General features: G+C 34.0%; 2 protein-coding genes across 5 annotated transcripts; one reads left to right on the top strand and one right to left on the bottom strand.

The window, feature by feature from the left end:
* Nucleotides 1-1,777: 1,777 nt before the first annotated feature.
* On the bottom strand, nucleotides 1,778-7,721 carry LOC111709027 (retinitis pigmentosa 1-like 1 protein). 3 transcript variants are annotated; one of them, XM_023482598.1, is made up of 6 exons: nucleotides 7,564-7,721; nucleotides 5,823-6,027; nucleotides 5,030-5,164; nucleotides 2,991-4,891; nucleotides 2,497-2,931; nucleotides 1,778-2,438 (listed from the first exon to the last, which is right to left on the bottom strand). In XM_023482598.1, the coding sequence occupies exons 3-6, from the start codon at nucleotides 5,142-5,144 to the stop codon at nucleotides 2,382-2,384; spliced, it is 2,508 nt and encodes an 835-aa protein (XP_023338366.1). In that variant the 5' UTR covers nucleotides 5,145-5,164; nucleotides 5,823-6,027; nucleotides 7,564-7,721; the 3' UTR covers nucleotides 1,778-2,381. The 3 variants fall into 3 exon arrangements, with proteins under 3 accessions (XP_023338366.1, XP_023338367.1, XP_023338365.1); XM_023482599.1 differs by lacking the exon at nucleotides 7,564-7,721 and having other exon boundaries at nucleotides 2,991-4,552; nucleotides 4,622-4,891; nucleotides 5,823-6,696; XM_023482597.1 differs by lacking the exon at nucleotides 7,564-7,721 and having other exon boundaries at nucleotides 5,823-6,695.
* Nucleotides 7,722-18,600: 10,879 nt separating this feature from the next.
* LOC111709026 (40S ribosomal protein S24) lies at nucleotides 18,601-25,838 on the top strand. 2 transcript variants are annotated; one of them, XM_023482595.1, is made up of 6 exons: nucleotides 18,601-18,751; nucleotides 20,761-20,925; nucleotides 22,786-22,854; nucleotides 24,356-24,400; nucleotides 24,499-24,533; nucleotides 25,697-25,838. In XM_023482595.1, the coding sequence occupies exons 1-5, from the start codon at nucleotides 18,632-18,634 to the stop codon at nucleotides 24,502-24,504; spliced, it is 405 nt and encodes a 134-aa protein (XP_023338363.1). In that variant the 5' UTR covers nucleotides 18,601-18,631; the 3' UTR covers nucleotides 24,505-24,533; nucleotides 25,697-25,838. The 2 variants fall into 2 exon arrangements, with proteins under 2 accessions (XP_023338363.1, XP_023338364.1); XM_023482596.1 differs by lacking the exon at nucleotides 24,499-24,533.
* The last annotated feature ends 388 nt before the right edge of the window (nucleotides 25,839-26,226 follow it).

Raw genomic sequence — 26,226 nt, 5'->3', positions numbered from 1 at the left:
TCGAAATTATGTCTTGAGATTAAATATTTAGATAAACAAATTTGATTCTAGGAACGTCAGATTGTTGGTGTTCTTGACTGGAAGGGCCTTCACTTAATTTCTCACCAATTTATTTATTAGTACATTAGTTAAAATTGGTTGAAAAAGAATATCAAACGTATTATTAAATATTTTTCTTCGCCGATAAATTTACAAAATGGTCGACAAGAAATTCTTAGTTTGCTAGAAATTGAGGATTTCTCTCATGGGATAGAATTAATTTTCAAGGCTGTTATTGGACAAAACCATTTACGAACTATATTCCTGCACTCTCATTGGAAGAAAACAATGTATGGATATCCAAAGAGAGAGAAAAAGAGTGGATTAAGGACTAAAATTAAAAGTTTCCACAGTGGATATTCGGATTAAGTAGTTGAGATTAAAGGTTATCCATTCTAAAGTTCCCAGCTCAGAGTTTATATAGTTGACATATCTAATGTCTACGCCTTTGGGTTGTAAATATAAAGGGTTAAGAAAATTATAGTTTATGGCAAAGGCTCAATTTCTTTAATCTATTTTTTAAATTAGAATCTTAAGTCCCATTTTTGTGGAGACATCCTGTACAATATTGTGATTAATATTATAGGGTCTAGGGAATAGACAATGTTTCGTTCATTGAAAACTAACAGATATAATAAGACTATATTGTAGAATCAATAAAGCCACAAGATAAAAAATTTCGAAATTTCTTTTTGTTTGGTATCTTTAATTACTTTTCTAGGCACCCAACCCGATTAGTGAAGTGTCTTCAGTTTGTTTATTTTGTTTGGTATCTTTAATTACTTTTCTAGGCACCCAACCCGATTAGTGAAGTGTCTTCAGTTTGTTTATTTTGTTTGGTATCTNCCTGCCTGCCCCCCTGTATACGCCCTTGAAACATGTGCAGAATTCTTTTTAAAGGCTATGCAAGTGATCCACCATTCAAAGGTTTCACAACGTATTCTTGAAACGTTTATCTGATCAATAATATGGAAGATATTGCCGTTTTTCTATGTTTTAACATACTAAATTCTGATAACTTCTATATGTTTTCCTGCCTTTTCTACGGTTTTTAGGTTATACAAATTTCACTGGCAGAGAATATCTTTCTAAATCCTAGATCTAAAGTCAAATCCTACGAAATGTCACTTTAATGGATAGAATAGACTTATCTATAAAAATTAAGTTGTAATCTATGTTTAAATATTTGTTTGATCATTTTTTTATTGGGGTATATATGGGAGACCAGAAGAGGGAATGTTCTTATCTTGGTTTTGAGATTCAAAGTTCAGTGGGTGGGTCGACTTTTATCGGGAAAAATAGCTCAAATCGCAATTTACGACAAAGGGCGGGTAAACGGTCATAAAATACAATCATATGACAACAATCTGAAGAGATGGACTAAATAACTTTTTAATCTTCCCTGACGGCACAAACAGATATTTACATTATTTTACATTCGTTAAATTGGTTTCGTTCACAAAAACCAAAAAAGTTGCAGTGCAGAAGGTTAATTTTTTCCTTCACTATTTGTCTTGCAGTGTAAAACTCTTTTATTGATACCAATAAAAAGGTTGTACCGATTCTAAAATTACTTAAAGATTTATATGTTCAAATTTTGTAGACTGAACAGAATTTGCGTGCCCTGCATACACCTTTTACCGAAGCTGTACCTGTAAAGGAAAAATATGTCCTGCGTACAGTTTATATGTTTCACAAATTTCTTAACCGTATGCCTCAGAAATTTTAGATTCGAACCTTTATTTTTTATTTTTATTTTTTAAGTTTTTTACAAAGTCAAAACTCAAAGTTTATTTATCACTAGCATTACAAGTAAATTTGTACTGTATAGACGTGCACTCAAACTATGTACTCAAGAAGTCAATACCTCTCAAAAAACCCCTCCCTTCAGGAAAAAGAAATATACAAAAATTATATTTTTTGCACTTTCAAGGTAGTGTTCGCGAAAAATTAAAGGGGGTATAGGTTAACGTCGAATTGCATTCAACATTAATCGCTACTAATTTTACTTTTTTCTTTTGCGCCCACAAGGAGAAAGTGGTTAGAAACAATTCATACTAAAGAGCGTAGGACCATACAAATTCACGTAGTTGTATTATTACAATAATTCAATAATAATTACAATAATTCAATAATAATTACAATAATTCAATAATAATTCAATATAATTTAAAACCATTTCTCCTTCTAGACGAATCAGATAGAAGTAAAAAAGTAGTGATCAATATCGATATCCTCCAATACGTCCCCTTTCATTTTTCGCAAACACTCCCTTTAATAGTGAGATTAGAAAATAAAAGGATATGTACATAAATCAATTGTTAATACTTAAAAAAAACATTTTATATTTTAGATCTTTTTGCCCGCACTTGTCTCTGGCTCTGAGAACTTCCACTAGCCTAAAAAAAAAAGATTATTATGATTTGATTTTATGATTTGTTTTATCTTATTTTTTACCTTAGCCCTCTTCCTTGTTGCTCTGAACTCTGCTTTGTTCATGTTCTCAATCTTTGTTGTAATATCATCTTCCTGGGCCTCCTCAGTTCCTTCAGGAGGAACATTCACAGAGTTAGATTTAGATTCAAAATCTTCAAAAGTCTCAGGCATTGCTTCTGACTCTGTTACAGGTGCAGACTGAGCAACTGGATCAGGTTCAGATTCAGATGCAGGTTCTGTTTCAAGGCTGGACTCAGTGACAGGTTCAGTTTCAGCAGCTGGTTCAGGTTCGGACTCAGTTACAGGTTCAGGCTCAGCCACTGGATCAGGTTCAGACTCAGTTACAGGTTCAGATTCAGCAGCTGGTTCAGGTTCTGAAAAATCAGCAATACGTTCTGCCACAAGCTCCTCTACATCTACTACAGTGGCAGCCTTGGAATCTGAAGCTGACACAACCTGTTAAAGGAAAATCATTAAATTTTAAACATATAAATAATTTTGTGTGCAATTTTTACCTCTAGCTTTTCTATTCTGGCCTCTGCATCTTCAAGTCTCTTCTCTAGTTCAGATATTTTCTGACTTTGGGAGATATTATTTTGTGCCGAGGTAAGAAGTATTCTGAATAATTCTTCTTGATCTAGTTCTCCGGTTTTCTTTGTCTGCATCAGGTCCAAGATGGAGAGGGTATGAACAGTCTCGGATTCCTTTAAAGCTTCATCAGAGACAGAATCTTTGTGATCCTTTGCTGGGATATCTTCATTTGTGATTTCCTGAACGTTTTCTTCAGAAGAAATTTCTGATCCTGAAATCTCAGTTGATGAGAGTTCTGCCTCACTAACAGATGCTTCAAGTTCTGCAAGTTGTATTTGCTCAGGTGCTTCAGGCAGAATGATCTCCTTATTCAGCTCTTCAGTTGTTTTTTCAAGCAGTTTGATTAAATCCTTTTTATTCCCTTTAATTGGCAGATTTTTCTCCAAGCACAGCTTTTCCAAGTTTTTCTTAGTTAACTTTGTCAAATCCGTAGCAACAGATTCAGTTTCCACAGCTGTTTCAGGTTCAACTGCTTTTTCAGCTTCAACTTCAGCTATATCGGTTGGATCTTCTGTAATCTTGTCTGCTGCTTCAGTTTCAGCTGTATTAGGTTCATCACTGGATTCAGTTTCCTCCATTACTGTTGCAGGTTCTGAATTGGATACAGCTTTCTCTGTAGCTGTATGAGATTCAACTGCTGTTTCTGGTTCAGTAATGGATTCAGTTTCCTCTATAGCTGTTTGTGATTCAATTGGCGCTTCAGGTTCAGCAATAGATTCAGGCTCATCTGTTGCTTCAGATTCAGAAATTGATGCAGACTCTACATGTTCATCTGCTAGCTCATTGTCATCCTTGGGGACAGCAGAGCTTTTTTCAAGGGAAGCAATGAGATCCTTTTTATTGCCTTTGGTTGACAATCCTTTAGATTTGCAAAGCTTCTCAAGCTCTCTTTTTGTCATTGCATACAGATCTTGTATTGGTTCAGCTAAGTCGATTGTTGGTTCAGCTGTTTGCGCAAGTGTAGACTCAACAGCTGCTTCAACAATAGTCTCAGCCGCTATCTCATTTGCCTCTTCAGTTGCTGTATCAGCAGTAAGTTTAATTGATGTTTTGGCATCAGCTTCTTTTACAGATTCAGCATCAGCATCAACCCCTGTGTCATCAGTTGGACCAGCTGCTGATTCTTCTACAAGTATCTTTTCTTGTTCAATAACAGATTCATCTCCACCTGCATCGGTTTTTTCCGTTGAAGAATCAACGTCAGGTGATTCCACCGCATTTTCATTCTCAAGCTCAGTCATGGTAACAGGTTCTTCCATAGTTTCATTAATGGGTTCTGTGGCAGGTTCTTCAGGGGTAATTGGTTTAATGATTGAAGGATTATCTTCAGATAAAGCTTCTAGTCTGCTGATCAGATCTGTCTTGTTTCCTTTAACTGGCAGGTTTTTCTGTATGCAAAGCTTTTCCAATTCTTTTTTAGTCATTTCAGCATAATTCACACTCTCAGCTGGCTCAGTTGATTCTTTGGTGCACTCTTCTTGTGTGCCTGTAGATTCAGCATAATTCACACTCTCAGCTGGCTCAGTTGATTCTTTGGTGCACTCTTCTTGTGTGCCTGTAGATTCAACAGGTTCGATTGCTTCAGAAGATTCAGTAGCGACAGTAGCCTCAACAAGTGCATCAACTTCCATCAATTTGATTTCTTCTTCAACATCTTCAGCAGAGATAGCCTCTAGAGTTTGGCCTTTGGCCTTCTCCAGAGCAGCAACCAATTCTTTCTTGTTTCCTTTTGCCTCAATTTTTCTTTCCGCACATAAAGCCAAAAGTTCCTTCTTTGTAAGCTTGTTAAGATCTACATCAAGGGTATTCTCAACATCTTCAACACCTGTATCAATGAAATGTGAATTACCAGAAGCAAAACATTAAAATAATTATTATGATATGAAAGAAAGATATAATTGAGACCCTAATACAGTAAAAATATTTTATCAAAGGGTTCAAAGATAGTTTAAGATTACACTACCGGAATCAGAGTCGCTGAGTGCATCTTCTTTCTCACAAACTCGATCATGCTTCACCATTTTTGCATCGTTTTCAATCTTGTCCGCCTTCCTTTTTACAGCTTTTCTTACAGGCATCTTTTTAGTAAGTATTGGTCCTGCAAGCATATTATTTTTTGTAAATTACCCTTCATGGAGGCCTTCAACAGTTGACAACAATGTTTTGTTGCTTCAAAGAAACTTAGTTTTTGTCGCAAACTCAAATTTGCTAATCCCTACATCTTTGCAACCTGATGGTGTAAACTGTTAATATTTTATAGTTTGACATATCAATGGTTTAGTACATTGGGTTGTTGGGTTGCAAAGATTTAGCGATTACGAAATTAGAGTTTGTGGCAAAAAAGGGTACAAATGTTAGTCGTTGATGCCACTCCTTTAAATGAAGGATTACGTAAAATTCTATTGATACTCCAAACAGAGATTAAAAAAAATGTTTTTCTAAATACTTTTTAAGGGGCTGTGTAAGCATAATTTTAAGTGACCCTCCGTGGAAAAATGGCATGGTTTGATTAACAATGGTACCCTTGAAAGCCTTGTCTAATTAAGCATAAGTTAGATTTTACTATGGTTTCCCTACAAAATTGACTTGCACATTTCTACTCAGAATTGAGTAACTTTAAACCTAGAAAACTTTAATTTTAAAATTTGCATGAAGGGTCTCTTTAAATTACGTTTACTGTCCCTTTCATGGCGAGGAAAATTATTTTTAAAATTCTTTTAAAGATATTTTTTTATGTATCCAATTTTTGATCTCACCTGTTGGATCCAACGAAAGGAAGAGGTTTCTGACGAATTCCGTGATTGTCTGAAACCCTGACAGTTAAGTCAAGGATCGGGGTTCAAGACAAGTCTGTGCTTGAAGACGGCTAGCAACAAACTATGGTATGGTCCCCCTCCGGTTCATTGCAGTGCGTTTTCTCTGTCTCGTTTTAACTTGGCTCCCCTCGGTCGTAAAATCTGTCTAAAATGCAAAATAAAGCTCTTAAAACTTCGGCGACCGAATTCGGTGTCTCGACTCTCAAGGTTACGCAATTTGGGTATTATGTCGGTTGAAAATATTATGATGAAAAATATATCCACGTATTCTTTAGTTTTCTGGGGATATAAATTAAATGATGTATGTTAATAATCTTTTATTAAAAATTGGCAACCTAAACGATAATGGACATTGGACCATGGGTCCAAATTTACAGTTCAACCCCTTATTGGTAAAAGCTCGCTCTATAAAGGAATTCAAATGTTAAAAAATTTACAAATTAAAAAATCTGTTATTTTAAGACTTTCTTGGATTTTTTTATATGTTAGATATTTTAGCTTTTATCATTGGTTGCCACTTTTAAGTTAGAAAGAAGTGGCGCAAAGCGGTCTGACTTCAAGCATATCAAGTAGTAATCTCTGTTTGTTTGTATGTACGATCATAATTCAAATGTTGGTGGGGTAACTAAGCTTGGTTCTAAGTTGAGTATGTGGACTTTTTCAGGGAAAGTTAAGTGTTCAGGCAAAGCTGGGTTTCCAAGAAAGGGTTTTATATTCTAGCACCCAGCGAATAATTAGTTATTTATTGTAAAGATTTATTCACGCAAAGATATAAATACGTATATAAATAATGTAGTTTAATTTGTTTAAATAGATTCTTGAAAGTAGCTTTACAAAAGAAAAAAGAAAAATATGCAAAAATGCTTAAATAGGCGACATTGATCATAACTCCTTACTTAACATGTTTATCATTTCTTATAAATTATTCGTTCTTGTATAATTTAAAAGTTCTTGAAAAACCAGAACTTTCCATGCATGGTTCAATGGGACATCAAAATACTTTATTTGTTTCTTAACTAACATTTTACTAAGATTTACAGAACAATCATTTGCAATAGAAAATAAAATTTCTGCTAAGAACTGTGTTAAGGTCATTTTTGCATAAATTAGGAAGAAATCTAATGCAAAGCTTAGAACTTGCTTCAATAGTCTCATAGAAAGACACACATCTGCTAGCTAACATAGTTTTTACGTGTAAACATTGTGAAATACTTTCAATCAAGTACCTATGCGTATCTCTAGGTACATTAAAAAGAATTCTAATAGCAGTATTCCATGCTGTATACAATTTATACAGTTATTCCCACATTTACCCGCGCATTTTAGTATGTTACGATAATTTAACTATTTTTTCCCGTTAAAAGTGGACTCTCATGTTTTAGAATCTCAAAACCAGAAAAGAACATTCACGTGGGATTCCTGAGTTCCCATCAAAATTTTGATGCAAGTTGTTCTAAGGGTTCCTGAGTTATGATCGGACAAACAAACCAACAGATATTAAAACTTTATATATATAGACTAGACATGAATCGACTATTGAAAAGTGTGAACGGATGATATTACAGTTATATAACTAAACATAGGATTGATGCGTAGAAAGGAAAGCTGCAAACTAGGAATTATAAACTCTACTGTATTATATAAAAGACCGGGAGCGGGGTATTATAAAATCAGCGAAAACCTTCGGGGACTCGGGGTTAACACCGTTCAGTGAGGGAGGGGGTGCAGGGTCGCCATGAGCCCCGCAAAGTCTCTTATTCGTAAATAAGTATTTAAAATAACCTGGCGCCACTCCTAAACGTTAGAATAGATATTATAGAAATACTAAATAATATCTTTAAAAGGAAATATTTAATTAATGGTTTTGCAGTACTTCTTTGAATATTAAAAAAACATTGTCTATTATAACATTAAATATTTTTTATAAACATTTTCATCACTTCTATACTATCGATTCTAAAGGATAGGGGTAGTGGCAGGTCTTTTTTAATACTCATCTGCTAATGCAGAGGCTTGGAGACTTTCGCGCAGAGCTCATGGCGTCCGGCACCCCCTTCCTCATAGCTCATAGTTCAGCACCTTCGGAAACATTTTCATTCGAATTCTGAATTAATTTAATATCTAAAATTTATGATTAGTAAAATTACCTTTAACAAAATAAGTAAAAATAAAATAAGTAGACCTCCTAGGGTTAGAGAAATTGTTATTACACACCCCTATTCAACTATCAATCCCAAGGTTATAATGCATTAAATAAACTTGATCACTCCAACCAAATTGAAAATAATTTTTTTTAAATTTGAAATCTTGCAAATAACTCATTTTTTTGAGGAGCTTGTTTTTTTCTTTCTGCCCACGTTTTGAGACGAAAAACATTTTTTTTCAAAACAACGACATTTCAAAATGATCGTCTTTTGAAATTCACCAAAACGACAACTTTTAGATTTTAAAAAGCATTTGAAAAAATAATGGCCACAATTTTACAACCTTATGTTTGATTTTTGCATTTTATTTAGCCCAGTCAGATTGGTGTGAATAAAAGAAATTGAGTCTTTGCCAAAGGAATTGAGTTTTTGCCACAATTAACTCTGATATTTAAATATCTTTAAATATCTTTAAGTGTGGAAACGTTTCCTGTCCTAGCCGCAGCGCTTGGATTATATCCTGAAGAAAAATTATTTAAAAGCTTAAAAATGGAATCAGGGTTGCCAAAATGACCGGATTTTTTTTTACCAAAAACTTGTACGGATTGTTCGGAAATTGTTTTAGATTTTACGGATTTTCAGGATTTTTATTTTTTTATTTTGACTCATACGAATCTAATTTTTGCATGACAATTTGATTTTAAAAAAGTCTTGTTTAAATGAAGTTAGTTTAACTTATTATCTTAATTCCCAAATATATTTTACGTTGATTGTTGTTTCAATTGACAAAAAAATTCATTCTTTCATCTTTTCGAGAATTTGTTCCAGAAATTTTTTTTTAGAAAATGTTCCAGAAGTGTTCATTCGAGAATGTGTTCCAGAAGTGTTCATTAGAGAATGTGTTCCAGAAGTGTTCATTTGAGAATGTGTTCCAGAAGTGTTTATTAGAAAATGTATTCCAGAAGTGTTCATTAGAGAATGTATTCCGGAAGTGTTCATTAGAGAATATATTCCAGAAGTGTTCATTAGAGAATATGTTCCAGAAGTGTTCTTTCGAGAATGTGTTTCAGAAGTGTTCTTTCGAGAATGTGTTTCAGAAGTGTTCATTCGAGAATATGTTCCAGAATTGTTTATTCGAGAATGTATGTGTTCCAGGGTGTCCTATACAAAGAACTTTCCAGAATGCGTATTGGGTATTGAGGGAACAATTTTCGCTAAATTTTCACAGTCAATGTGTCATTGGAAAGCTCTAAATTTTAGTTACTTTTAGGTGAACATTTTTTCTTTCTAGGCCACAATCTTTTTAGTTTAATTCAGTGTAAGCCAAAAGTCTCAAAATCTAAATAAGTTGAATTTTTTTCCCAGATGGGTTGCATCGAATATTTTTAAATGAAAACGCCAGCTGTGAAATAATACAAAATTATTGATTATTGAAATTATTGAAATTATTATTGATTGATTTTTTAAAAATCTAGTTTTACCGATTGATTTTTGAAAAATTAGCTATTTTTTCGACTGTGCTAAGTTCGTATGTTGTCAGTACAAACTGATTTATTTTTTAAATGCTTTTTTTATTTTTAGATTTCTCTGCTCAAAAAATAATTATCGCTGATAAAAAATGTTAGCGTACAAAGAAACCTCAGACAAATGGTTTACTTTTTTAATTCAGAAATTCTGTCAATTTGTTCATAATTTATGAACAAATAAAAATAGAAGTTATTATAACATAAAAAGTATGAGGCCCAGAAAGAAAAATAATTCAGTTTTAAGTAACTTAAATACAGAGCATTCTAATGACACCTTGAATGTGAAAATAAAACGAAAATTGTTCCCTCAATACCCAATACCCCTACTGCATAGTTTTTTAGGACAAACTGCATCATTTGAGATTATGTTCAAGAAGTATATATTCCAGAAAAAATTCCCGAACTGTTCATTCGAGCAAATAAGATCCAGAAGTGTTCATTCAAGAATATGTTCCAGAAGTTTTCTTTGAGAATATGTTCCAGAAGTTTTCGTTGAGAATATGTTCCAGAGGTTTTCGTTGAGAATTTGTTCCAGAAGTTTTCTTTTAGAATATGTTCCAGAAGTTTTCATTCAAAAATATGATGAATGGTTTGGTATTAGGGTTCCATCATTTTATATCTTCTTCCTTTTATTTTAAATTTAGATTAGATTTTGAATTGTTCGAAAAAAAGTACAAAGAGTCTGACTTTAAAAAGTTAAAACCAGCCAAAGCTTTCATGTCTAAGCCCTGACTTAACAGAAATAATTGTAGATTTCTTGTTTGTTTGTTTGTCATATTAATATTATAAACATGCCCTAAAAACATAGGAACATCGAATTCTTGTGATATTTTACATGTTATAAGATTTTCGAAAAGTGGTCTGCCTTTCTTGTATCTTTACAATTGAAAATTATTAATCAAAGACGATCTTAAAGTCGTCATTTAATTCACATGTTATTTAGGAACACTCTGTAGAACGTGCAGAAGATCTAACAAAATCTTTTATAGAATTTTAAGGTCAAGGATTACTTAATTAATACAGGACAGAGGCGTATTCAGGGGGAGCTATGGGGGCTAACACCCCCCCCCCCTGTACCAGTGAAATATGTATGGATTTCAGGCCCCAACAGGTACGAGCCCCCACAAACGTGTAAAGAAAAAAAAATTAAGCCCCCCTTTGGAAAAATTTCTGAATACGCCCCTGACAGAGGGCTATTAACTAATGCTAAAAAATGAGTTTTCAGCTTAGACAAAAACCCAACTAATTCAGAGAAAAGTGCAAACATAAAAAGCAAGCAGATTTTTTAATTTGTATTTTTTTTCCCTCGGGATTTATGTTTTCATCCGGTTCTATCATCTTTATCATGGCTGTACACTGCCCAGTGCAGTATACAGGTAAATTTTGTTTCAGATTTTAAAAAAAATTAAGGTCAGCCTTTGCTAAAAAGGTTTTAGCGTCACAACTTGGAGAATGAATGATAAAAGAAATGAAAAATTAAATGTTTTAATTTTGGATGTTTTCTTTCCAAAAATTAAATTTCTTTTCGTTTTTTTTTATGGATTGTACGGATTTTTCATCATAAATATACAGGTTTTATCATAAATATACAGGTTTCATCATAAATATACAGGTTTCATCATAAATATACAGGTTTCATCATAAATATACAGGTTTCATCATAAATATACAGGTTTTATCTGAAAATGTACGAATTAAAAAAAATTTGGCCTCCCTGCAGCTTGCTTGAAACCTTAATCTGTTCTTTTTATATGAAATCTTTAATAAGATATTTTGGAATAATTTCAATTCCTTGTTAACTTCTAATACTAACTAAAGCATATCAAACTAATTATTTTTGATTACCCTTGAAACTTGATTAAAATTAATTATTTAAATTTTATGTAGGAATTGCTGTAGGGTTTTAGAGAAAATTTAGGCACCTTAATTAAATATTGTTTTGTTTAAATCGACCAATTAAAGCGAAAGGTGGCTATGTCCCATTTACAATGGTACTCTCAAAAGGTTTGTCTGTCAGTATAAATTAAATATCAATGTTTATGATTTTTTTTTATCTCATGTTTTCAATTGAGATTCACTACTAAATATTTAGGTTTTTATACTATGCATTTTTACGTTTCTTTCTTTATCTAAAAAATGTGTTTTTAAGAGTTATAAAGTTGACGCAAACCTTAAAAATAACAATTATATTTTCGTAAGTGTCATGATATTTTTACCTGTAAATACGTATATTTCATACCAAGTACTTTTTCTTATTGCATAGGTTTTAGTTTTACCAATAAATACAATAAACCCGTCAACCTGTGAAATAGGAAGCCGACTGTGAGACTAAAAGTGTTGATTTTAAATAGTCTATAATGAACATAAAACACAGTAATTGTGCAGCGTGCACAGACCCATTTTACATTTAAAGTTTATTTTTAAGCTTCTGGTATAACTTTGCAACTTTATATCAACCCCAGATACAAATAAGATAGCCTAAATGACTGTTTGTATATGACAAATCTAAAAATGTAGGAATTGTTATAGGTTTTTAAATACGCATTTTTATGGATTTAAAATACGTATTTTTTAACAAAGAAATGGTTACAAAAATACACTCACACTGCTCACACATATATTTTTATTCGAATTGCCCCCAGCAAAGTAGATAAATTGAGTCAGAACTAGAAAACTCTGGGATAGGAGGACGACTTTTGAACTTATAAGTTATGACTTTGATAACCTTACCCTGTCTATACGCAACATCCTCTATACTGAACTTTCCACCTGTAGCAATATCCGACCTACGACAGCTGTATAGGTCGGTTGCACTTTTTTTAATCCGACCTACAGGCCTGATAGAATTCTAGCCATGTGCATGAAGCGAGTTGATTTAGAAGGCAGGATATGCCCCCCTTTTTGTATGGTCAGATTTTTTGTAGGTACACTTTGTGTCAAAAATATCAACCAAAATCTGCATACTTAAAGTCTTCTTAAAGTTACATCATCTATACGCAATATATCCTCTCATACTGCACACTTCAGACCATATACTGCAATATCGGACCTACAACAGCTGTTTTATTTGCTATTATTTGAGGGTTAGGTTAGGTTAAGACAATTTCTGGGCTTCGAGCGCTGCGGTCAGGACATGCGAGGGGCTTGAGTACGCCGCAGCTAGGACATGCAAGGGGCCACGCGCTGCAGTGGCTATGTGTCCAACTTACAACTGTAAAATTTGAGGGTTATGGTTGGGTTTAAACAATTTCTGAGCCGAGCGTTGCGGCTAGGACAGGCTAGGGGGTCGAGCGCAGCAGCTATGACAGGCTAGGATGCTACGGGCAAGGCGAATAGATGACCATCCGACCTAAAAATATTGACCATCTGACCTACAAAATATGTACATCCGATCTACAAATATGTAAATCTGTATAAAATAACATCTGACCTACTTAAAAAGTGACCATCTGACCTATTACAAAATGTGTACATCCGACCGACCTTTAGTTCTATATTTATAGTAATCCTTTTCATTTTGGTTCTTTAGTAATACACTACATTTAGTTCTATATTTATAGTAATCCTTTTCAATTTGGTTCTTTTGTAATACACTACATTTAGTTCTATATTTAAAGTAATCCTTTTCATCTTAGTTCTTTAGTAACACTACATTTAGTTCTATATTTGTAGTAATCCTTTTCAAATTGGTTCTTTAGTAATACACAACATTTAGTTCTATATTTATAGTAATCCTTTTCATTTTAGTTCTTTAGTAAAACACTACATTTAGTTCCATGTATAAGTAATACATTCATTTTAGATCTTTAGTAATACACTACATTTAGTTCCATGTATAAGTAATACATTCATTTTAGTTCTTTAGTAATACACTACATTTAGTTCCATGTATAAGTAATACATTCATTTTAGTTCTCTCTTTGTATAACACTGCATGAATCTGCAAGAGAAAGGGATTAGTGTGGGAGTACAGTTCGGTGGGGAGGGGGGGGGAGTACACACCCTACCTCTGTGATTTAAGTGTCTTGCAATTCACTTCGGAAAGTATAATATCGATCCAATAGTTATTTTTTAACCCCCTCCCCCCCTCCCCCCCCCTGTAAATTCTGATTCTGTGAATTTTCTCATTTTTTGACAAATCATTTTATAGATCAGGGTTTTCGTCATTTGTTTTAATAAATACAGTTTTAACATCCTTGACCCATTGCAGAAACTTAAAAAATCTCTTCTTATATAATCAAGTTTTAGAATACATGCTTTCATTATAAACTTTAAATTCATTTCGTTTAAAAAGATGAATTCTAATTAAAATATGTTAACTTCAATTTATTTGCTTTGTTTAGTTAATCTTTTCAAAACTGGGAAGGTTCTCATTTTTCAAGATTTTATAATTTTAGATACTAAGGTTTATTAAGATGGCGAATTAAAAAAATGTCATTTGTAAAATTGGCCTANTCTTCTTATCTACCTTTCTAATTTCATTTTCTGGGATAATTAATATCCGGGTTGAATTATACTACTTAATTGTTTTTAGATTAATTAGGAATTTAATCAATTATTAACTAATTTTAAAACAAACAAGGATGGAAAAAGGCAAAACTAAGTATAAACATAGAGATCTTATTTTAATTGTTTTTAAATATATGTCATATGTCAAATGCGTAAAGTTTTTAAAATCAAAACGGGTCATTTAAGTAACATTTGGTTATCCTATCTGTTCACTTTGAGCAGTTAATAATTTTTGTTATTCTGTTCAAATCATAGATAAAGATAGATTGCGCATAAGACGACATTTTTCATCTTGAAAGATTAGATATAAATGTACAGAGATGTTTTTAAGATATTCCTATTATATACAGAGCGTCCCATATCATATTAGATTATCTCCAAGTTTCAACACCAAAATAAACCCATAATACTCGAAAAACCTATCATTTTCCTCAAGAAAATTCTTATATTAACCTTATTCAATTTTTCAAAATGATTCATTCTTCTTAAATTTTCTGATTAGTCCCAAAAATCGTAATTTAGACCGATTGACGATCTAATATGATGTGGGACACCCTGTAGATTAACTAGGTCGGTTGTGAACATTGGCTGTTCTTATGTCATTGAGTACTTGTGGTGTACATGAGTTCTGTAGAGAGAAATTAAAAACTTGTAATTCGAGAAAAGCATTAACAATCAAAACTTAAAGTTGTCTGCATTATATTGGTTTAATCGCCTACCACTGACTATAGTTTGCCTATTTTTAAGTTAGAATTTTTATATTGGACAGCTATAGGTTTAAATTTTAATTAACATATATGTACAATGCCAATTGAAATTAGTAAACAAGGGAGATCAGCCATGAGCCCTACAAAACAGTCTCCGTGCCTTTCACTTTATCGGTCTGTGCGCCCTTTATTTTAATCCCTGCTTGCATGATGTCTTCAATTTTTATGTACCTTAATTTCATCAACCAAAAAACTAAATATATCTCTTCATTATAGTAAAATCCACAATAGTTTAACGAATCATTTAATCCACAAATTTGAAACATTGAATCATTTAATTGATCATAGTCACAAGTTTAGGAATTTGTGAAGTTTAGAAAACAAAATAATAGAGGTCATAATCTCAATTGATATAGACTCCGGAAGTGATTTTCCTCATCACGCAATGAAGAACTGTATTAATGTAGCCCAGAGATTAATCTAAGCTCACATAAATGGCTGAAATACAGCACGGTGACTTAAATGCCCCTGTGTTTCTGAGGTTTTCCCTGTGTACGGAAGATTGCAGCTTGTTTTCTTTGATTGTCAGTGTCACATATTTAATGGGTATGAACAAACATTTTTGTAAAGCTTAATATGATGTATTCAAACGATTGATTGCTTATAAATTATAGAACTTAACTTTCAATATTCTTGTTCAAAAACGCCGAAACATTTAATCATCTTGGTGTTATAAACTTAATAGTGAGACACCTAGCGGACAAAAGGAAAAACAGACTTCTCTCTGCATACACACTACACAGCACGGAACCAAAAGCCAAGATGCAAATGGGGGAGGGGAAACTTTACGGGGTGGGGGGGAAGTACATTACCTCACTGTGCAACTACACATTTTGAAGAACTAATTTTTAGGTAAATGAGCAAAATGGTAAAATTTTAGATTTTAGTTCGATTGAACTTTAATTTTTTTGTTTATTTGTAATAACATACGTTTTTGCCCACACTTTTAGTGCAATTTACATTTTTTGTTTATTTGTAATAACTACGTTTTTGCCCACACTTTTAGTGCAATTTACATTTTTTGTTTTCCGACCTATAAGCCAAATCTGTTAAACTACACAGATCCAACCTACAGCACGCCATGGTTTTACAGCTGCTATATACATGGACTTGTGGCCGCAGCGCGCCGCCCCCTAGCCTGTCCTAGCCACACGGCGCTCGGCCCCAAGCATGTCCTAGCCGCAGCGCTCGATGGCCAATACAAAAATAAACAGCTGGTCGACGAATTGCAAGGAGGTCGAAAAGTTAGTAGGTCGGAAGTTCAGTAGAAGGGATGTTGCGTATATACGATATGTAACATTACCCTTTAAATAGATAACTCTCAACGTGCCCAAAAAAAGCTACCGTACGCGGATCTTAGTTTGATTGAACAATAATTTTGTGTTCATTTGCACTAAAGTGATATTTATGAACGTTATAGTCTGAATGAACGTTAGTACGAATGTACGTTAGTCCGTCAATCATTTGTGCAAACGAAATTAGGTTAAGTTAAGACACTTCCTGTCAGACCCATGTACAAAATTGATAGGAGGGGGGGGGGGGTAATCTATACCTGCTACAAATGCTGTAGAAAAGAACTTCTATTTGTCTCAAAATTTACAATTTACTGACATTGATTTTTCCGAAAACATCAATTAATTCCGTAAAAATCAAAATTTTCAAAAATGGTATTTTTTCAAATATTTGGGTATTATATATCTTACAGATCAATTCTTTTGAAAAAAATTATAATATTTGAAAATTCTAGCCATCCAAGGCCAAAAAGTGGCTTTTATTTAAATTTCTGGTGGAGACATCTAGTGGCGAACCTCAGAAGGTCTTAATCTGACCTAATATGACCTAAATCCGACTTAAGGGCACATGGTTAGGTTGTGACCAGTTATGACCAGTTTGGTAATCCAATCTGACTAAAAAGTCAAGTTATGAACAGTTAGGACCAGCTAGGTAAAGCAACCAAGTCCGACCTAATCCAACCAATCTCGACCAAATCCAACCTAAGTTGATTGTTCAGGTTAAGACCAGTATGAGACCAGTTAGGTAACTCAACCTAACCCTACCTAACCTGACCAAACATGACCTAGAAGGACTGGTCATGTTCTGACCAGTAAGGTCTCCTGACATAACTCAACCAATCTTGACCAAATCTGACCTAAGTGGATTGGTCAGGTTAAGACCAGTATCAGACCAGTTAGGTTATTTGACCTAACCCAACCTAACCTGACCAAACACGACCTAGGGGGACTGGTCATGTTCCGACCAATTTGGTAATCTGACGTAACCCGACCTAATCTGACCTATCTTGACCTAATGGGACTGGTCATGCGACATCGCTGGTTTCTAGGGATAGGCCGAGGGCTGTATGCCATATTACAGTTTCAATTTTACATGCTCATTAAAAAAAATTATTCTCTGATTTATTAATAATATTTCAGAGAGAAATATAGAGTTTATAACTGAAACTGCAAACATCTAATGCAGGTACATATCTACTGTAGGAATTAGTATGCGCTGCAGGCTATACAGAGCCCATCCGACCTACAAAAAGTGCCCATCCGACCTACGAAAAGTGCCCATCCGACCTACGAAAAGTGCCCATCCGACCTACGAAAAGTGCCCATCCGACCTACGAAAAGTGCCCATCCGACCTACGAAAAATGCCCATCCCACCTATGAAAGATGCCCATCTGACCTACTAATGTGTCCATGCGACAGCTTAAAGTAGGTCGGATGCACCAATATGCTGTTTTTAATGTGCCCATCTGACCTACAGTGCATCGGACCTACCACAGCTGTTAAAACCACATGCTCGTAGGTTGGATGGGCAGTAGAGGGGATGGGCGTAGGTCCAAAAATACACCATCCAACATCCCCCCTACTGAACTTTTGACCTACTAACTTTCCGACCTACGCCAGCTGTTTATTTTAGTATTATTTGAGGGTTAGGTTAGGTTAAGACAATTTCTGGGCCGAGCGCTGCGGCTAGGACAGGCTAGGGGGCCGCGCGCCGCGGCTAGGACACTAGGGGGCTGGGCGCTACGGCCACAAGTCCATATAGCAGCTGTAATACCACACGTGCTAGTAGGTCGGATGTGTAGTATAGCGGATTTGGCGTAGGTCAGAAGTGGAGTATGGAGGATATGTGTAGGTCGAAAAATACACCACCGTTTCCTCCGGTGCTATCTCATTTGGACTACTGCCGTTTGAACTATTGTTTATTTGAACTATTGTTCATTTCAACTACTGCACTTGGGACCACATGAGTAGTTTAAATGAACAATAGTTCAAACGAGTAAATATATTGCTCATTTGAACTATTTTTTAGTTCATTTGAACTATTTTCATTTGAATTAGTAGGTCGGAAGTTCAGTATAGAGGATGTTGCGTATAGACGATGCAACATTACCGGTCGAATGATTAGGCAAGTTAAACAATTCGTATAAAAGACGACTTTTTGATCCAAACTTTAATCCTAAAGCAAAAGCGGAAACTGTATTATCAGAAACTGGTTGGTGTACACAGTCTTTCCGGTGTACACAACTTCATGCTCGGTATTTCAGCACACGGACTAATATTTCACAATGTTTAAATTAATAATTCGAAGATATATTAACAAACATGATTGCTTAGTGTTATTGTTACCATAATTCTTATTTTTGGTTTTTTATTTGAGTTATTTTGTCGTGAGTTTTTTCAATTGCGGCCTGATCGGCCTTAAAACTTCATTATAACTATTTACACCTCGTGCTAACACCAATTTTCTAGTCCAGTGAGAAATGTGAAAAATAACATATTTCAGGTGCACAATGGTTGAAGGAAGCGTGACTATCCGAACCCGTAAGTTCATGACGAACCGACTCCTCTCCAGGAGGCAGATGGTTGTCGATGTTCTCCACCCTGGCAAGCCCTCAGTCAACAAAACCACCGTAAGTATCCTGATTTCGGGGATATGGGAAGGTACGATGTAACGTGCGTCTGTAGCGCGAGGAGTGTGGAAATTTGCTTGTAAATTACAAATTATAGATTTAGTGTTGAGAGGTAGAAAACGGTTTACTGAGGTTTTTTTTTTTCCTTTATCGATTGGATTATACGAATGGAAATTGAACGCTGAATAATATTCTAGACAACGATATTTGAACATCTCTCCCCCCCCCCCACCTTCCTAGCAATTACTAATATAGTTATCACATGTAACAGAGGTAAAATAGGTCATATCCCTGTATTAATTTTGCCGTATATTAGTGGGAATGTACAAGATTGACAATGGGGGGGGGTTGAAAATCGTACACAAGAGCATACCCACAATGTCGTGTGTAAAATTAACACAATACGGAAACTGTTAATTCGACCTGTACCCGACACCGCCCCCCCCCCCTCCCATCCCCTTCATCATTCTTGTTTAAGCACGATATGGTCTCCCCCAATTCCCTTCTACATGTGTGTCTAAGTATGATATTGACCAAATAATTTCGGAATCTGGCTTAATCCTAAATTAATTCAGAATAAATAACAAATTTTTCACTTCGTTATTGAGATTGAGAGGTACTTTGCGAAAATGAAGAACTCGGTGTACAAGCATTTCTTTATGCGACCCGGTACTCAAGTCTGTCCGAGTTTACCAAGAACGATTATAACTAAGAACAACTGACAACTCTTTACGTACATCCACAATACTCAATCGAGTTGGGGGGGGGGGACTTTATTGTTAATTGAATAGAGAATAGGTTAAATATTTACGACGAACCATTTCATCCAATTTTTGAGTATACTTTTCCATTTCTATTGGATCAGTAATAATTAAATATTGGAAAATTAATTTGGAAATTTCTAATCCTGATTCCTGGTAAATGGTTTCAGATTCGCATTTTCAGACATTAATTAAGGCTGTTATTGTATAATTAAATTTATTGTTGAAATGTTCTTTTTCCCTGTCTGTTACTAAAATCCTGCTCTCCACAGCATTGGTTTTCGACGTTTACCCAATTTTTGAGTATACTTTTTCATTTCTATTGGATCAGTAATAATTAAATATTGTAAAATTAATTTGGAAATTTCTAATCCTGATCCCTGGTACATGGTTTCAGATTCGCATTTTCAGACATTAATTAAAAACATGCCTTGTATACCCTCGCAGACATAAAGTACTATATTTATTCAGACAATTTAAGCATTAAGATAGAGTTTTGCTTCTTGCTGTATTAAAAAAGGAAGTTTTTTTTCTGGTTTTTTACAACCAATATTTGAGTATACTTTTCCATTTCTATTGGATCAGTAATAATTAAATATTGGAAAATAAATTTGGAAATTTCTAATCCTGATTCCTGGTAAATGGTTTCAGATTCGCATTTTCAGACATTTGCTCAGGATATATGAAACAGACTTGTAAAAAGGCTAGATTTATTTTAAGATATCCATTTTTCTTGGTTTATGACAATGAATTCTGTTTTCCACAGCAAAATAGGGTTTCGACATTTGCCCAATTTTTGAGTATACTTTTTCATTTCTATTGGATCAGTAATAATTAAATATTGTAAAATTAATTTGGAAATTTCTAATCCTGATTCCTGGTACATGGTTTCAGATTCGCATTTTCAGACATTAATAAAAAACATGCTTTGTATACCCTCGCAGACATAAAGTACTATATTTATTCAGACAATTTAAGCATTAAGATAGAGTTTTGCTTCTTGCTGTATTAAAAAAGGAAGTTTTTTTTCTGGTTTTTTACAACCAATATTTGAGTATACTTTTCCATTTCTATTGGATCAGTAATAATTAAATATTGGAAAATAAATTTGGAAATTTCTAATCCTGATTCCTGGTAAATGGTTTCAGATTCGCATTTTCAGACATTTTAACAACTTGGGGTGTGTATTACCCCGAAAATACACGATTCTAATATCTTACCAAAACCTTAATTCAAATTTGTTTTTAGATCCGTGAGAAGTTGGCTGCTATGTACAAGTGTACTGCTGACCGTGTCTTCACATTTGGATTCAAGACAAACTTCGGAGGCGGCAAGAGCTCCGGGTTCGCCCTCATCTACGACACCATGGACTTCGCAAAGAAGTTCGAACCTAAGTTTAGATTGGTCAGACAGGTTAGAAACTTAAGTTCATTTGCGTAAACACAAGTTTCCACAAGAATATGAACTCGGAGCTGGGAACTTAAGTATGGTGAATATCGAGATCAATGCTTAAACCTCTGTTTCTTAATCTTGTATTGTATCCTGAAAAGTGTATGAAATCCAACCAATTAGAGTCGCGTATTAGAAGCCGGTAAATGTCAAAATTTGTCCGCCATTTAAGATTATTATTAATATTAATTAATTAATATACAGAAACGGGACGTACTCTTAGTTTTTAAAAATCGGTTTTTGATTTTTCTCATTATATCCAAAAAGAGTGGTTTAAGCAAGAAATCAAATGTGTCTACATTAGATATTCGGATTAGCAGTCGAGATTAATGGTATCCCATTCTAAAGTTCCTAGCTCAGGTATCCCTACCAGAAGACCAATTATCCAATTTGATCTAGCGGACAATTTTATTCAAACTAAGTTCCTATTTTTGCCACGTGTACACACCGCTTAATTGTGGCGCTCCATTTTTTTTTTTCATTGACAGACCCCTAATAAAGACTGCTGTACTTGTAATCTATGGGCTTGGGAATATTTAAAACATAATTTTTGGCTTTTGTAAAGCCATTAATAATTTGGTATCATGCCGTATCACTTATAGCAAGGGTACTGTTAACCGGGCATAATATCTACTTAAATAGTTCACTGTCACTAGAATTTTCAATATTTTTTTCGTTATAATTAACGAAGTATTATACAGGGTTAGACAGTACTGAACAGTGCTTAGGATCCGGATTTGTTGGATCCGCAAGATGGCTCCCTGGATCCGGATCCGCAACAATATGCGGATCTAAGGGGTAAAATATCAACCAAATACTGAACAAAAAAGTTCTCTAAAAACTCTTATTTAAACTTTTGAAAAATGGAGTTTATTAAAATTTCCAGATTTCTGATGTGTTCATAAAGTTTTAGCATTAAAATAAGAAAAAAAGAGACAGTTTGAAAATTCTGCTTTGTTATTATTCAGTAAATTTTAAAGAAATAACCTGGATCCGGATTCATTTCTTTCCAGTGAGGATCCGGATCCGCGTCAAAATTAAATGGATCCTAAGCACTGGTTACACACAGGATTAGACTTCGGAGACAACGGAATCCATACCGTCGTTTTCTGACTTTCTTTATTCCATGCAACTCAATTTCTTTGTCAATCATGATGAAATTATTTCTAGGGCTGACGACGAAAGTAGATCTAAAATCAAATTAAGTATTAAGCCAATGAAATACTAAGATAGAGAATTTAAATTAGTCTGGGATTCTCATATTTTAAGAGTTTTAAGTCGTCTCTCCAGTTTCATCCTTAGTAGGGTAACCCTGTACCTGAAAGTTTCCCAAAATTTACGAAATGCAAGACGTATTTGAACTGCGTTAAATCTCTTTGTACCCCTTGAACCAACACAAGAGAAGTGAAATGAATTAATTCTGATCCCTGACGTTTTAAATGATGTATTAATGATGTTTCTAAATACACATTAAAAGGGTATGCAAAATGTTTTAATGTCAAACATCATGAATTCTCTTCAAAATTGACAGTAATGATTTTCTCGAAAAAAATCCCCCCCCCCCCCACCGTCCCTATTTCTGTAATATATACTGCTGGACATTAAAAAGAGAAGTATTTTACCACAAGTTGGCCGTGGATCAAAACAAACAAATTTAGTGAAATTTATAATTTATGATGATAAAAGCGCTAAATGAGTTTCATCCATTAATTTGGTTGGGAACAGATGAATAATTCAACAGCGTAGTGGCCATCTGAATAAATTCAGACAAATATTAAATTATTACTGTTTTAGGAAAATTATTTTTATAAAATATATTTTTAGGGAGTTCTTGAGGCCAAGGTGAAGACCAGCAGGAAACAGAGGAAGGAGAAGAAGAACAGAACCAAGAAGGTAAACTATCGGTCTTAGATCCGTCATCCTTCCATCTTCTTTTTTATTCTCTGAATTTTTCGGCTCTTAGGAAAACTTGGTATTTTAATCGATACCGTCCTGATAAAAAGCATCATTCGATCCTTCATGAAGGAAACTTTATAGCTGTAATGAATACGTTCTTTATTACTATTTTTTTATTTTTTTTTTATTCGATTCGTTATGAAAAAAAACTAGGTATTTATCGATACCGTTCTGATAAAAGCCTCCGTCGTACCGCGCGGTCCTCAAATTATCTTATTGGTCAATCCGTCCTGACAAAAAATACGACCTTCCAGTATGTTCTGATTTTTTTCAATTCGTTCTGAAAACTTAGGCCTCTGTTACGCACACTGCTGCTTTCAAGTCAACCCCCCAAATTAGTTGTATTCGTAATATATTTATACGCAGGCTTCTGTGTTAAAATACATTTAAACGCAGGCTTCTGTGTTAAAATATATTTATACGCAGGCTTCTGTGTTAAAATACATTTAAACGCAGGCTTCTGAGTTAAAATATATTTATACGCAGGCTTCTGAGTTAAAATATATTTATACGCAGGCTTCTGAGTTTAAATATATTTATACGCATGCTTCTGAGTTAAAATCTAAATATTCAGAAAATGCCACCTAGGGAATTATAATTAAATCCTTTTTAAAGAAATTGTAAAAATTAAATGCATTTATTAAACTCGATCGTAACTGTATGTTCAAAGAACCGTAAATGACAGGGTCCCCAAATTTTGTGAATTTTCCTTAACAATCTTAAGATTTGTTTTATCAAAAAAAAATCTAAGCCTTTAGTGAACTGTATAATTGCCTTATTACTGACCAAAAATGTCTTTTTTTGAACTAAGATCAGTAAAAAATACATCAATCTTTTTCGGGTCGCATTTTGACAGTCAGGCAGTTATCTTAGGGGGTTTGACTTTTTGCTACAATAAGTTTTGTGACTTTTATATAAAAAATTTGGAGACCATGTCATACATACACTGTTAAAAATACAATCAAAAACCCAGAATAAGCAGATTAAAGTCTTGTAACGAAATGTTTGTTTAATTTAAGACCTGTGAATGCACTTGATTTCTACTATTTTTAAAATTGATTTGCTCAAGATTTTCTGTAAAGTGAGAATTTAACTCAGTAGCCTGCATATAATCATAATCCAAAGAAAAAGTTTAGGTGTTGTGACTTGAAACCTGATGGTTCCTTTTCAGCAGTGTGTACTGCTTGTCCTGAAGTCTCTTGTTTTAGCCGATCCGTTCTGAGACTTTCAGCTTTATCAATTTCGATCAAAAAATATTATATTTCCCGCTTAACATTTCACTTCTTAAAAAGTCCTCTTTCTCAGTCGAATACATCCTGTAAATAAACCTACCTATATAGTTTTTAGTTCAAGTAAGATACTTTTTTGTTACGTCCCGTGACAAAATGGTTATATTGTGTCTTATATATTTTTAACGTGCTAATTAATATTAATGTAGGTTCGCGGAACAGCTAAGGCTAAGGTCGGAGCTGCTGCAAAGAAGGTAAATTTAATAGAAATATTGTTTTTGAGTTGGGGGGGGGGGGGGGGGGGGGGGGTGATGAAACATACAAAACAAAATATATTTTATAATTTGTTCAGAAGTAGACTTCGTTCTTCTTCATCATTTCAAGATGGTAATCTCACGATGTACATTTAGTTTTTCTTGTCACAGTTAATATAGATTTGTCACTGTTCCTTAAAAAGTAGCACCCAGATCATTTTTGATTTGACGAAAGATCCGCAATTGTTTTCTGGAATTCTGCGGCTGCGAGGGTTTTAAAATCGATCAATCAAAGGCTACTTATAAGGAACGATTAAAACCCTTAGACCTTCCACATATAGAACGGTGGAATGGTTTCACCCCAATTAGCACAAGATATTATAGAACTAGATTTTCAACATCCTTAAACTTTTCTTTTACTAGGCGTTAGAATTTTGTTATTAACTATCTTAACAAAATTATAACCCTTAAGGAACCTAATCTTTTTATTGTGATATTTGACTAAAACATTGTTGTTGTGTACTGTGTAGTCCTTAACAATATTGGAATTAAGCCGACCGCCCACCGGGGGAGCTGCTGCGTTTTCATTCACTTCATAAAAATGCTTTTAAAAAATTAGAAAAATTTTGTGTTGTACATATTTTTCTTGGAAATTTGATGCCGAATTCAAATCTAAAAAGTGTTTTATAAATTAAAAAAAATTTAAGGTTGTAGCGCGGACCATTCATCAGTTTTTAAAACTTTTAATGTTTTTGACGAGTTTTCTAGCTTAAACCTTAAATTTTATGTTGTTTGAAAGCAGTTTTCAGATTTGAATTCATCATAAAATTTTCAAGAAAATGATGTAAAACATGAAATTTTTAAAAATATTTTGGGGGCATGGTTTTCTCCGATTGAAAATCGTCAATTCGCAACCGTATGGACGATTTTGAAGTTTTTAACTGCAATATTTTATGTGAACGCAGCATCCTTTGGTGGGCGGTTAGCTAATTTCTTCAGAAAAAAGTCACAAATCAGTCAGCCTTACTGTGGACTGTGGGATCCTTAAACTGTTATTCGCTCTTAATCTTATTTTTGTGTAATAGATTTACCCCAATTGTATTTTCCAGATGTTCCCTCACCCACCTTGACTTGAACATCATATCTGAACAAAAAAATAGACTACTGTATTTTAATGTTTTTTAATGGCCCCCCCCCCCCCTTCCCTTCCTCATATCAAATCTCCTTATTTAATTTAGTGATAAAGATAATCCATGAATTGATCATGAATTCTTGATAATATTATTTTTATTTTAGTAACCTGGCTTGGAGTCTGTACCTGTACTCTATCGAGGTGCATGGGCTGGAAATCTGCCTGTACATACAACTGTGCAGTACTTTACATCTTCTGTTTGCACGGCTTGGATACCATCTGAATAAAGTTTAAAACCTTTCTCAACCATTTTATTTTCTTCATGAGATTAAGAGAACATAAAATTTGTTGTAGGCGACGTAGTTTTTAAATCAATTTAAACAAAATGTTCAGCGTAATTTAAGTGATATCCTATGCAAATATTACAATGTCTGACCCTCAGACGCCATGCAGACACGAGCCTTCCACATTTGCTATACAGCACAGCTTTAGGATTCATTTAATATTGATCCGGATCCTGGATCCGCACGGAAAAAAATTCCCGGATCCGGATCCAGGTCATTTCTATTAGATTTACTGAATCTTTTTAACAAAAAATTATATTCAAATTTGTTTTATTTTTATCGCACATTTTCATCCTAAAACTTGGTGAAACATTCAAAAATGAGAAATTTTACAATCTCTCTTTTTTTCA

The sequence above is a fragment of the Eurytemora carolleeae genome, unplaced genomic scaffold, assembly GCF_000591075.1.
Source record: "Eurytemora carolleeae unplaced genomic scaffold, Eaff_2.0 scaffold935, whole genome shotgun sequence".
In the NCBI taxonomy this organism is placed as follows: Eukaryota; Metazoa; Arthropoda; class Copepoda; order Calanoida; family Temoridae; genus Eurytemora; species Eurytemora carolleeae.
Note: the sequence above shows the minus strand (reverse complement) of the source record. Positions and strands in the feature narration are given on the sequence as shown.